The 13095-nt window shown below is 44.8% G+C and overlaps 1 protein-coding gene and 1 non-coding gene across 2 annotated transcripts in view; both read right to left on the reverse strand.

The window, feature by feature from the left end:
* Nucleotides 1–13095, reverse strand: part of EIF4G1 (eukaryotic translation initiation factor 4 gamma 1) — a 174690-nt gene that overhangs the window by 35805 nt on the left and 125790 nt on the right. Inside the window, 4 exon segments of the mRNA XM_070753741.1 lie at nt 2752–2885; nt 7299–7473; nt 10338–10426; nt 11958–12800. Of these exon segments, the coding sequence (XP_070609842.1) occupies nt 2752–2885; nt 7299–7473; nt 10338–10426; nt 11958–12800 (1241 nt within the window).
* LOC139168657 (small nucleolar RNA SNORD66) lies at nt 7148–7223 on the reverse strand. The gene has a single exon (XR_011559328.1). It is a non-coding gene; the product is annotated as a small nucleolar RNA SNORD66 (small nucleolar RNA).

Here is a 13095-nt window from a genome sequence, read left to right on the forward strand (position 1 = left end):
GCGGGACTAGAACTCCCAGTCTCCTGGTGAATGCCCCCAAATCACCCAGCCAGCTTTCATGCCTAAAGCAGGACTAGAACTCCCAGTCTCCTGGTGATTGGTACAAAGTCACCCAGCCAGCTTTCATGCCTAGGGTGGGACTAGAACTCCCAGTCTCCTGGTGATTGGTACAAAATCACCCAGCCAGCTTTCATGCCTAGGGCGGGACTAGAACTCCCAGTCTCCTGGTGATTGGTACAAAGTCACCCAGCCAGCTTTCATGCCTAGGGCGGGCCTAGAACTCAAAGTCTCCTGGTGATTGGTCCAAAATCACCCAGCCAGCTTTCATGACTAGGGCGGGCCTAGAACTCAAAGTCTCCTGGTGATTGGTCCAAAATCATCCAGCCAGCTTTCATGCCTAAAGCGGGACTAGAACTCCCAGCCTCTTGGTGATTGACCTAAAATCACCCAGCGGCTTTCATCTCTAAGACAGGACTCTCACTTTACTCTGGTGTTTTTACCACTAGACCAAATTGGCTCGTTAACAGGCATGATAAATCTCTGGAGGGCACACTGCTCCCATTTGGACTGACAACCCTAACTCCTGAATTCACAGATTAGACCACGAACTGACCGAACGTCAGTGAGGGATGGTTTTGGAGAGCGGGGATGGGGGCATGGGTCTGGGAGTTGGGACACAACCATGGGAACAGAAGCCATATCCCTTCTGGATTTGTCTTGCTACCAATCTGAACCTTCAGAAAAATGATATACAGTATTGTATTTTTCAGAGTATAAGACACACCTTTTTCCTCCCTAAAGGAGGCTGAATATTCAAGTGTGTCTTATACTCTGAATGCAGCTTTTTTTAAAAGCTTTTTCCCTCCAGACCTAACTAGGTGCTAACGATATTCTCAGCTCTTATCTTGCAGGTTCTTTCATTGTTACTCTCTGCTAAGAATGTTTTCCAAGCTCTAAGTCTTTGCAGAGATTTTTTTTCATTATTCTAACTTGCTCCAAGTAAGTTTCTTTCCAGTCCTAACCAGGTGTTAACGATGTTTTCAGTTCTTACCTTGCAGGCTCTTTCATTGTTACTCTCTGCAAAGAATGTTTTCCAAGCCCTAAGTCTTTGCAGGGTTTTTTTTTCATTGCTCTAACTGTCCCTGGATCTTTCTTTCTCCAACTTCAGCTAACCAGGTGCTAATTATGTTCCCAGCTCTTACAGGATCACAAGGTCTTTCATTGTTACTCTCTCCAAATAAGGGTTTTTTAAGCCCTACCCAGGGGATAAAATAATGTGCTGAAGCCGACCAGACTAAGGACGCTAGCAGATGAATATCTGGTAAGCAGATTCTTTTCCCTATTTTCCTCCCCCAAAACTAAGGTACGTCTTATACTCCAGTGCATATTATACTCCAAAAATATGTTATGTCCAGAAGTGAATAACCATTTTGGTGGCGGTTGTCATCTTGTTAACTCTAGCAAAGGAATTTGTTAGTACATGGTACATACTGTTATTTGGGATTGTCATGTCTGTTAAACTGCCTATTGTAGTTTATTACATTTACAGTTGTAATATCACTTTAAGGACTTTGGCTGGTTAGCCATAAGAGGGCGCCAGTACTCTCTCCTAACCATGCTGGATTGCTCATTCACCTTTTGCCTTTACCTTGAGGGGGGGGGGGTATTTTGCTTAGTGCTTGCTATGTGTGGTTTGTAGATAATTTTGCTTAGTTTGTTAATTATTTCTGCTTTATGTATACAGTGGTACCTCGGTACTCGAACGCTTTGGTTCTCGTACATTTCGGATAACGAACAAAATTTTCGGCAAAAATTTGCTTCGGTATTTGAACAAAAATTCGGATACCGAACAGCCACAGAAAATTTTGTTCATTATCCGAAATGTTACCGCCGGGGACTGCTGCAATCCCAGCAGCTTCAGGGGGCTGAGGAGCTCTATAAGCGCTCCAAGCTGCAGGAAGGTTGGGGGCGGCTGCAATCCCGGCAGCTTCGGGGGGCTCCTTTCCTCATTGCTTCCTCTTATTACCTGTAAGCAGCTGCAAAAACTTTCTCCTTCCTGGCGGCGGCAACGGCGGCGGCTTCCCTTCGAGTAGCAACAGCGCCGGGAACGTCACGTGATGATGGGAAGCCGCTGGAGCCATCTCAGCAGTTGCCGCCGCTCCAGCAGCTTCCCTTCATTACGTGACGTTCCCGGCACTGTTGCTCCTCAAAGGGAAATCGCCGCCGTTGCCGCCGCCAGGAAGGAGAAAGTTTTTGCAGCTGCTTACAGGTAATAAGAGGAAGCATTGAGGAAAGGAGCCCCCCAAAGCTGCCGGGATTGCAGCCGCCCCCACCCTTCCTGCAGCTTGGAGTACCGAATTTATTTATCCCATAGGAAATAAAGAAAATAGATTTAATTGGTTCCCAGTGAGTTAACAGGGGCTGGGAAACAATTAAATCCATTTCCATTATTTCCTATGGGATAAATTAATTCGGTACTCGACCAAATCGGTTCTCGACCACACTTCTGGAACGAATTGTGGTCGAGAACCGAGGCACCACTGTATATGTAAATAATACTTATTCAGCATACTAGGTCTGTGTCGTTACTGGCTGTACAACACATCCATACTCTTCCTTAATCTCTACTCAGCGTATGTCAAAGGTTTTGTAGTCTAGCTGCACCGAGACATATACCAACAGAATTCTTCGATCAGCTCATACAAGACCGAGAGGATTCGGATGGACATCTGAGGAAATGGAGGGACAGACCTTTTCCAAGACCACGTCGCTGATATGGGGCAATCCTTCCGGCTTTTGCATGCTGGCGAACATAAACTGAAAACCCAGCAGGAATTCCCGGTCGTATCTTTTCTTTTCTTCTGGGTTCAAGGGCTTCCATTGCTCTGTTAAGGGAAAGAAGATAAAGAGAGCACAAAGGCTGAAATCGGAGCATCCTTCAAGTAGTTCATATATACTAGATTGGCAGCTTTTCGGGCACCAGCGACTGGTTCCGTGGATTAGATTAGATTTATTGGATTTATATGCCGCCTCTCTCCGCAGACTTGGGGCGGCTCACAACAATGGTAAAAACAGTACATAGTAACATATCTAATATTTAGCAATCTAAATTACAGTTTTAGGTTAAAAAGTCCAAAAAAGAAACCCCAATACATAAAAAACAAGCACACAATCAATCATACACCAAAACTACATGGGCAAGGGAGAGATGTTTCAATTCCCCCATGCCTAACGGCAGAGAGAGGTTTTAAGGAGTTTACGAAAGGCAAGGAGGGTGGGGGCAATCCTAATCTCTGGGGGGAGCTGGTTCCAGAGGGTCGGAGCCACCACAGAGAAGGCTCTTCCTCTGGGGCCCACCAGACGACATTGTTTAGTCGACGGGACCCGGAGAAGGCCAACTCTGTGGGACCTAACCGGTCGCTGGGATTCGTGCGGCAGAAGGCGGTTTCGCAGATACCCTGGAGCGAGTTTTTTTCCCTCCGTGGACCAGAGGGGATGTGGTTTCACTTGCTGCCTGCATCCCGTGGAAGGGGCTTCGCTTGTTTGCACGGCCAGTGTTTTTCAACCATGACCACTTTAAAATGTGTGGACTCCGCAACTCCCAGAATTCTCCAACTAGCCATTCGGGCTGGGGAATTCTGGGAGTCGGAGTTCATAGATCTTAAAGTTGCTGCGGTTGAGATTATTATTATTATTATTATTATTATTATTATTATTATTATTATTATTATTTATTAGATTTTTATGCCGCCCCTCTCCGAAGACTCGGGGCGGCTCACAACAGTAATACAAAAACAATATAACAGTGAGATAAATCTAATATTAAAATAAAACATATCTAAAACCCCAACAATTTAAAAACCATACAAAACATACATACCAAACATAAAGTATAAAAGCCTGGGTGAGGGTGTCTCAGTTCCCCCATGCCTGGTGATAAAGGTGGGTCTTGAGTAATTTGTGAAAGACAAGGAGGGCGGGGGCTGTTCTAATCTCTGGGGGGAGTTGATTCCAGAGGGCCGGAGCCACCACAGAGAAGGCTCTTCCCCTGGGGCCCGCCAAACGATATTACCTATCTCATAACCATATCTTATCTTATGACTATATCCTGGTGGCTTGTATCTTATGATTTATAATGTTTACTTCATAGGCTAGTATGATTTATGTCAATTGCTTATTTAGTATCCATGACGATCACTAAATGTTGTAGCTAATGTTTTATGATGATTGCATTTTTACAACGGCTACGATCATGATCTATCACTATTGTTGTTTGTATACTGAGAGCCTTATGCCACAGAGACATAATTATTTATTAATTAAATTTATTAATTAAATTTGTATGCCGCCCAACACCTGAAGGACTGTTGGGTGTCTAAGCACACTTGCCCAATAAAGAATTTTAATTCTAATTAATGTATTTTTCAAAGTAATAAGATTCACCTTTTTCTCTCTAAGAGGCTGAAAATTTGGGTACGTCATACTCTGAATGTAGTTTTTGCAGCTTTTTTCCAGCCCTGACAAGGTGCTAACGATCTTTCTGGCTCTTTCTAGCTTGCAGGCTTGTTTTCATTGCTACTCCTTCCGAATAAGTTTTTTTTTTCAGCCCTAAGTCTTTGCAGGCTTGTTTTCATTGCTACTCCCTCCGATGAAGGTTTTTTTCCAACCCTAAGTCTTTGCAGGCTTGTTTTCATTGCTACTCCCTCCGATGAAGGTTTTTTTCTAACCCTAAGTCTTTGCAGGCTTGTTTTCATTGCTACTCCCTCCGATGAAGGTTTTTTTCTAACCCTAAGTCTTTGCAGGCTTGTTTTCATTGCTACTCCCTCCGATGAAGGTTTTTTTCTAACCCTAAGTCTTTGCAGGCTTGTTTTCATTGCTACTCCCTCCGATGAAGTTTTTTTCCCAGCCCTAAGTCTTTGCAGGCTTGTTTTCATTGCTACTCCCTCCGATGAAGGTTTTTTTCTAACCCTAAGTCTTTGCAGGCTTGTTTTCATTGCTACTCCCTCCGATGAAGTTTTTTTTCCAACCCTAAGTCTTTGCAGGCTTGTTTTCATTGCTACTCCCTCCGATGAAGGTTTTTTTCCAACCCTAAGTCTTTGCAGGCTTGTTTTCATTGCTACTCCCTCCGATGAAGGTTTTTTTCTAACCCTAAGTCTTTGCAGGCTTGTTTTCATTGCTACTCCCTCCGATGAAGTTTTTTTCCCAGCCCTAAGTCTTTGCAGGCTTGTTTTCATTGCTACTCCCTCCGATGAAGGTTTTTTTCTAACCCTAAGTCTTTGCAGGCTTGTTTTCATTGCTACTCCCTCCGATGAAGTTTTTTTTCCAACCCTAAGTCTTTGCAGGCTTGTTTTCATTGCTACTCCCTCCGATGAAGGTTTTTTTCCAACCCTAAGTCTTTGCAGGCTTGTTTTCATTGCTACTCCCTCCAATGAAGTTTTTTTCCCAGCCCTAAGTCTTTGCAGGCTTGTTTTCATTGCTACTCCCTCCGATGAAGGTTTTTTTCCAACCCTAAGTCTTTGCAAGCTTGTTTTCATTGCTACTCCCTCCGATGAAGTTTTTTTTCTAACCCTAAGTCTTTGCAGGCTTGTTTTCATTGCTACTCCCTCCGATGAAGGTTTTTTTCTAACCCTAAGTCTTTGCAGGCTTGTTTTCATTGCTACTCCCTCCGATGAAGTTTTTTTTCCAACCCTAAGTCTTTGCAGGCTTGTTTTCATTGCTACTCCCTCCGATGAAGTTTTTTTCCCCAGCCCTAAGTCTTTGCAGGCTTGTTTTCATAGCTACTCCCTCCGATGAAGTTTTTTTTCAGCCCTAAGTCTTTGCAGGCTTGTTTTCATTGCTACTTCCCTCTGATGAAGTTTTTTTTCCCAGCCCTAAGTTTTTGCAGGCTTTTTATTGCTACTCCCTCCAAAGTTTTTTTTTCCAGCCCTAAGTCTTTGCAGGCTTGTTTTCATTGCTACTCCCTCCGAAAAAGTTGTTTTCAGCCCTAACGAGGTGCTAATAGTCTTCCAGGCTTGCAGGATTTTTTCATTGCTACTCCAAATTTTTTTCCAGCCCTAAGATTTTACAAACTTTTTTTCATTGCTGCTCCCTCCAAAGAAGTTTTTTTCTCCAGTCCTACCCATGGGATCAAATAATGTGCTGAAGCTGACCAGACTAAGAATGCTAGCCAGATGACTATCCGGTAGGTAGATTTTCCTCCCCCAAAACTAAATTGCATCTTATACTCAGCTGCATCATATACTCCGAAAAATAAAGTAAGACGTAACTGGAAAATAATTTGTGTTTTGAAGCAAAAATTAACATAAGACCCAGTCTTATTTTCAGGGAAGCACGGGTATGTAACAGCAAAAATGTCCTGTGAAACCATGGCAGTAATAGAAACATAGAAACATAGAAACATAGAAGTCTGACGGCAGAAAAAGACCTCATGGTCCATCTAGTCTGCCCTTATACTATTTTCTGTATTTTATCTTAGGATGGACATATGTTTATCCCAGGCATGTTTAAATTCAGTTACTGTGGATTTATCTACCACATCTGCTGGAAGTTTGTTCCAAGGATCTACTACTCTTTCAGTAAAATAATATTTTCTCATGTTGCTTTTGATCTTTCCCCCAACTAACTTCAGATTGTGTCCCCTTGTTCTTGTGTTCACTTTCCTATTAAAAACACTTCCCTCCTGGACCTTATTTAACCCTTTAATATATTTAAATGTTTCGATCATGTCCCCCCTTTTCCTTCTGTCCTCCAGACTATACAGATTGAGTTCATTAAGTCTTTCCTGATACGTTTTATGCTTAAGACCTTCCACCATTCTTGTAGCCCGTCTTTGGACCCGTTCAATTTTGTCAATATCTTTTTGTAGGTGAGGTCTCCAGAACTGAACACAGTATTCCAAATGTGGTCTCACCATCATTCTATATAGTGGGATCATAATCTCCCTCTTCCTGCTTGTTATACCTCTAGCTATGCAACCAAGCATCCTACTTGCTTTCCCTACCGCCTGACTGCACTGTTCACCCATTTTGAGACTGTCAGAAATCACTACCCCTAAATCCTTTTCTTTTGAAGTATTTGCCAACACTGAACTGCCAATACAATACTCAGATTAATCTAAGAAAATCCATCTGTTTTTTAGGTAATGAGTCTGCTCAGATCCTCAGTTCCATCAGAGTTCTCAGTGGCCCAGACACAATGGCTCAAAGCAGAGGTCATCACAGAAGGCTCAATGGGAAGTCGTCCCCCCCCCCCCCCCCCCGGATTTCCCAAATTGTAAATGCTGCTCAGACCTGGCTCACCTTCCTTGTAGCGGTACTTTTGATCCGCTTGCTTGAGCTTCTCAGGATCCGACTTATCCTCCTTCTGTTCCCACGTCTCCTCCGGTTCCTCCTGGGAGCGCACCGGGACAGGTTCCTCAGGCTCCGGGGCTGGCACAGGGGGGTTGTTCTCAGTCTCAGAGCCCCCCTCGCTGACCTAAGAGGGGAAGCCAAAGAGATCCTATGAAGGGAAGAACTAGGTATTTCCATATACTATTCTCCAGGACACCAGAGGAGGAATAACAGTTGGAAGTTGACCAAGGAGAGATTCAACCTAGAAATAAGGAAGAACTTCTTGACGGTCAGAACAATCAACCAGTGGAACGGCTTGCCAGCGGAGGTTGTGAACGCCCCAACTCTGGACACTTTCAAGAGGAGATTGGACTGTAACTAGGCTGGGGTGCTGTAGGATTTCCTGCCTAGACAGGGGGTTGGTCTTGATGACCTGCAAGGTCCCTTTCAACTCTAATAATAAATAAATAAATAGGTAGCAAGAAACGCCTCTCTCTGCCGGAGGCGGGGTGTTCATCCTGCACCTCCAAGCTCAAAACAAAATGGACACAATGACCACTGAAGCCCATAAAGATTCACAAATAGTTCCTGACTTCCAAAGCTCTGGGATAGATAGATGGAAGGATAGTGATAAAATGATAGAGATATAGATATAATGATAGATAATTATAGATAGGAAAGAGACAGAGACAAAGATAGCTAACTAGCTAGCTAGCTAGATAAGATTATAGATAAAATAGCCAAGATGATTGATAGATAGATAGATAGATAGATAGATAGATAGATAGATAGATAGATAGATAGATAGATGCAGGCAGGCAGGCAGGCAGGCAGACAGACAGAGGCAGACAGACAGAGACAGACAGACAGACAGAGATAGATAATGGATAGATAGACAAACAGACAGACAAAGCTTATAGATAGATACAGATAAGAGTAGTGATAGATAGATAGATAGATAGATAGATAGATAGATAGATAGATAGATAGATAGATAGATAGATAGAATTAGAGAGATGATGAATGGATGGAGATAGACAGATAGGATTAAACATAGATAGATGATGGGTGGATGGATAAGATTAGCGATAGACAGACAGATAGATATAGATAGATAGATGAGATTAGATAGATCTCATCTATCTATTTCTAATCTTATCTATTTATATATCTATAATTTCATCTGAGATCGATAAATAGATACAGTGGTACCTCTACTTACAAACTTAATTCATTTCGTGACCAGGTTCTTAAGTAGAAAAGTTTGTAAGAAGAAGCAATTTTTCCCATAGGAGTCAATGTACTGTAAAAGCAAATAATGTGTGCGATTTGGGAAACCACGGGGAGGGTGGAGGCAAAACAGAGTAGAGAGGAATTTCAGTTCCATTTTTCAGCAGCAGACTAGTTTTTGAGCTCGGTAGACTCAGAGCTGCAAACGAAGCCACACCCAGGCTCCTTGCTGTCTCCTTTCTTGTTGCTCACCCAGCAAATACTGTTTCAGTTTCCAAACAGCCCTCAACTCCCTCACACACTGACAAGAGGCTAGCTAGATGAATACTGATGGATGCTGGTAGGCAGAGGCAGAGCATTATTTTTTTTCTTATTTTCCTCCCCAAAAACTAAGTTGTGTCTTATATTCTGGAGTACTCCAACAAATAGGGTACTTTAAAAACCACAATGCATTTAAACACCTGGGCAACAGCGGGGCACATCCAAATTCTATGTTACCCAGCAAAAAAAAAAGAGCATTGGGGAAGATTAAGTCAAAAAAACTGGGCATGCTCAGTAGGAGGAGGTGTGACCAAGGATCTGATTGACTCAGTCTCCAAAGTGGAAGAAGAGTGTATACCCACACCATTGGATTAGCCTTACAGCACACTTGATAATGTCATCTTTGTTACAGGCTGGCTGGGGAATTCTGGGAGCTAAAGATCAGGTATCTTAAGAATGTTCAGAAACATTGCATTAATCCAGTGATTTTCAACATTTTTTAAGCTGCGGCACATTTTTTACATATACAAAATCATGGGGCGCATTGAGCGGGGGGAAGTGGGGGGGCTAAAAAAGTTTAGACAAAAAAATTATCTCTCTCTCTCTCTCTCTCCCTCCCTTTCACTCTATTTCTTCCCCTCTTTCTCTCTCTTCCTTCCTTCCTCTCTTTTTTGCTCTTTCCCTCTCCCTCCTTCCCTCCCTCTCTTTCTCTCTCTTGCTTTCTTTCTCTCTCTTTCTCTCTTTCTTTCTTTCTCTCGGTTTCTTTCTCTCTCTCTCTCTCTCTTGCTGAGCTTCGCAGCACATCTGACCATTTGCCACGGCACACTGGTTGAAAAACACTGCATTAATCAATCACTCATTCATTCATTTATTTGATTTGTGTGCCGCCCCTCTCCGTAGTCTCGGGACGGCTCACAGCAATAATAAACAATATATAACAAATCTAATAATTTAAGAGAAACACTAAAAAACCCATTATTAAAAGCAAACATACCATACATAAACTGTATAGGCCTAGGGGGAGATGTTTCAATTCCCCCATGCGTGACGGCAAAGGTGGGTTTTAAGGAGTTTACGAAAGGCGAGGAGGGTGGGGGCAGTTCTAATCTCTGGGGGGGAGCTGGTTCCAGAGGGTCGGGGCCGCCACAGAGAAGGCTCTTCCCCTGGGTCCCGCCAAACGACATTGTTTAGTTGACGGGACCCAGAGAAGGCCCACTCTGTGGGACCTAATTGGTCACTGGGATTCGTGCAGCAGAAGGCGGTCTCGGAGATATTCTGGCCCGATGCCATGAAGGGCTTTATAGGTCATAACCAACACTTTGAATTGTGGCCAGAAATTGATCGGCAACCAATGCAGACTGCGGAGTGTTGGTGTGACATGGGCATATTTGGGGAAGCCCATGATTGCTCTCACAGCTGCATTCTGCACGATCTGAAGTTTCCGAACCCTTTTCAAAGGTAGCCCCATGTAGAGAGCAATGTAATTACTTTCCCTCTGGTAATGTGCAGGTCACTCACTTCTTTGAATGCATCCAACAAATCTCCACCGGGATCCTTCTTGTTCAGATCCTTCAACTTGCGCTTCTTCTTTGGCACCGATACAGCTACTAGAGGGAATTAGACAGAGGGGTGGAAAGACACATGAGCTACGGCAACAAACAAAGTCCAGGCAACAAACACGAAGATTCCTGCAGATCAATAAAGGAGAATATTTGTAGTTCTGGGTTGAAATGCGGGACTCTTGGATGATCTCTGAGCTTGGCTGTTTTTTTCTTGCCAAGGTTTCCTTACCCAAACTAGGTCATCGATGCTAGTAAAGAGTGGGCTTTGCTCTCAGATTGCAGACAGAAGCTTGCCCTGCTGGTGTTGGAGAGGGTGTAGTTTTTCTCCTTGTAGTTTGAACTTCTTCAGCAACCAACACATAGATAAGCAGGGTTTAACACCAAACAAAGAAGAAAAGCAATAACAACTTGATGGAGAAAAACTATACTTCCATCAACATTGGCTGAGAACAAACAATCCTTACTAGCACTGATGATGTTACCTAGTTTGGCTAATGAGCTGTCTGCAGCCAAGTTCTAAGAGTACTAAGGACCCCTTCATAGAAACATAGAAGACTGACGGCAGAAAAAGACCCCATGGTCCATCTAGTCTGCCCTTATACTATTTTCTGTATTTTATCTTAGGATGGATATATGTTTATCCCAGGCATGTTTAAATTCAGTTACTGTGGATTTATCTACCACGTCTGCTGGAAGTTTGTTCCAAGCATCTACTACTCTTTCAGTCAAATAATATTTTACTAAAATAATTCATTCTGCAAATAACAGACTTAAGACAGTGGTAATGAAGCTTTTTTCTCTCGGGTGCCGAAAGCGCGTGAGTGAATGCATGAGTGCCCACAACTATAATTCAATGCCTGGAGAGGGTGAAAATGGCCTCCCCTGCCATCCCAGAGGCCCACTGGAGGACAGAAATGGCCTCTTTCCCAACTTCTGGTGTCCCCGGTAGGCCCGTTTTTCACCCTCCCCAGGCTCCAGTCCAGAGGCTTTCCTAAAGGCTGGGGAGGGCAAAAATGACCTCCCTCATCCTTGCAGAGGCCCTCCGGAAGCCGAAAATACCGTCCCAGAGCCTCCCTGCAAGCCTCAACTAGCTGGCCTGCACATGTGCACTGGAGCTGAGCTAGGGACAACAACTTGTGTGCCCGCAAATATGGCTCTGCATGCCACCTGCGTCACCTGTACCATACATTCACCCTCACTGTCTTAAGAGATTGCATCCAGCTGTGTGGAAAACGTGGTCATTGGTTTATGGAATTCACTTCCAGAAGAGGTTGTGACAGCTGTCAGCCTAGATAGCTTCAAGGCAGGATTAGACAGATTCATGGATGCCAAGTGTATCGGTGGTTATTGAAACGGATGTCCATGTGCCGCCTCTATGTTGGTTGAGGCAGGCAAGATTCCCTTGAGTACCATTTGTTGGGGGTCAAGGGAAAGGGAGGGTCTTGCCTTCTCTTTCTGCTCAAGATCCCCATGGACAATTGGTGGGCCACTGTGGGACACAGAATGTTGGCCTCAATGGGCTTTGGTCCGATTCAGCATGGCTCTTCTTAGGTTCTTATGTGCTGTGGACACTCACCTTGCGTCGTCACTTCCGTGGTCTCCATGGGCGCAGTCACCGGTTCGGCAACCTGCTCCTGGACCTCGACCGCCTCCTCTACTTCCTCCTCTGGCTCCACCTCCTCTTCCACAGCAGGTACGGCCACCGGGACAATCACTTCCTCGGCCTTCACCTCTTCGGGTTCAGAGATCGGGCTGATATCCGATTCGGGCTGTTCCTCCGGCTCTTCGGCCTCTCGCTTCTCTGGGGTCTCAAGCCCTGCAGGTATTGCCTGCTCCTCCGGCTGAGCAATGGGGGATTCCATGGCCGGTTCTGGCTCAGACGGGAGCACCTCGGGCGTTGCCTCCAGCGGCTCCTCCTCTAAGACCCCATTCGACTCGACAGCCTCAGCTTCGGCCACCTCCTCCTCCAGCGGAGGAGAAGGAACAGGAGGGGCGCACGGCAGCGTTACGGGAGGCTCCTCGGGTTGAAAAGCCTCCTGTTGGGTAACCACTGTCTCTTCTGCTACCACCTCTTCAACCACCTGCGTTTCTGGGGGTGGCTGGGAAGGGATCTCCAAAACAGGGCTAGCAGCAACCTCTTCCTGAGGCTCTGTGTCCAAAACGAAGGACTCCGGAGGGGGCACAAGTCCTCCTGGCACTGTAGTGGTGGTGTTGACGGGCTCGAGGATGTCTTCGGGGACCTCCAACAGCTCCTCTCTAGTGTCCACGGCAACGGGGCTCTCTGGGCGCACCAGCGTCACAGCGGCCGGCTGCACAGGCTCCACCTCAGTCAGGGGCGGAGGGGGAGATGGGGAAGCCGATTTACTAGTCTCCAAGGATACCGGTTTACTTACTACTGGGCCGGTCTTGGAACGGTCATCTGTTGGGGAAAGAGAAAGGAGAGGGTTGAGTCCTCCAGAACACAACAATCTATGTTTATTTATTTTATTTACTTACTTACTTACTTACATTTATAAGGGCGGTGTATAGGGTAAAACAAATACGAAGTCTTAAAACCTCAAAACATTAAAAGCCATTCATCCATGATCCATCCAATACTACTAACATACTACCATCCAATACCACTAACATACTACTCCGCAGGATCGGAGTGTTAATACACAACGGCCCCAGGCCTGCGGGCAAAGGTGTGGTTTTTTAAGCCTTACGAAAGG

The sequence above is a fragment of the Erythrolamprus reginae genome, chromosome 5 (assembly GCF_031021105.1).
Source record: "Erythrolamprus reginae isolate rEryReg1 chromosome 5, rEryReg1.hap1, whole genome shotgun sequence".
In the NCBI taxonomy this organism is placed as follows: domain Eukaryota; kingdom Metazoa; phylum Chordata; class Lepidosauria; order Squamata; family Dipsadidae; genus Erythrolamprus; species Erythrolamprus reginae.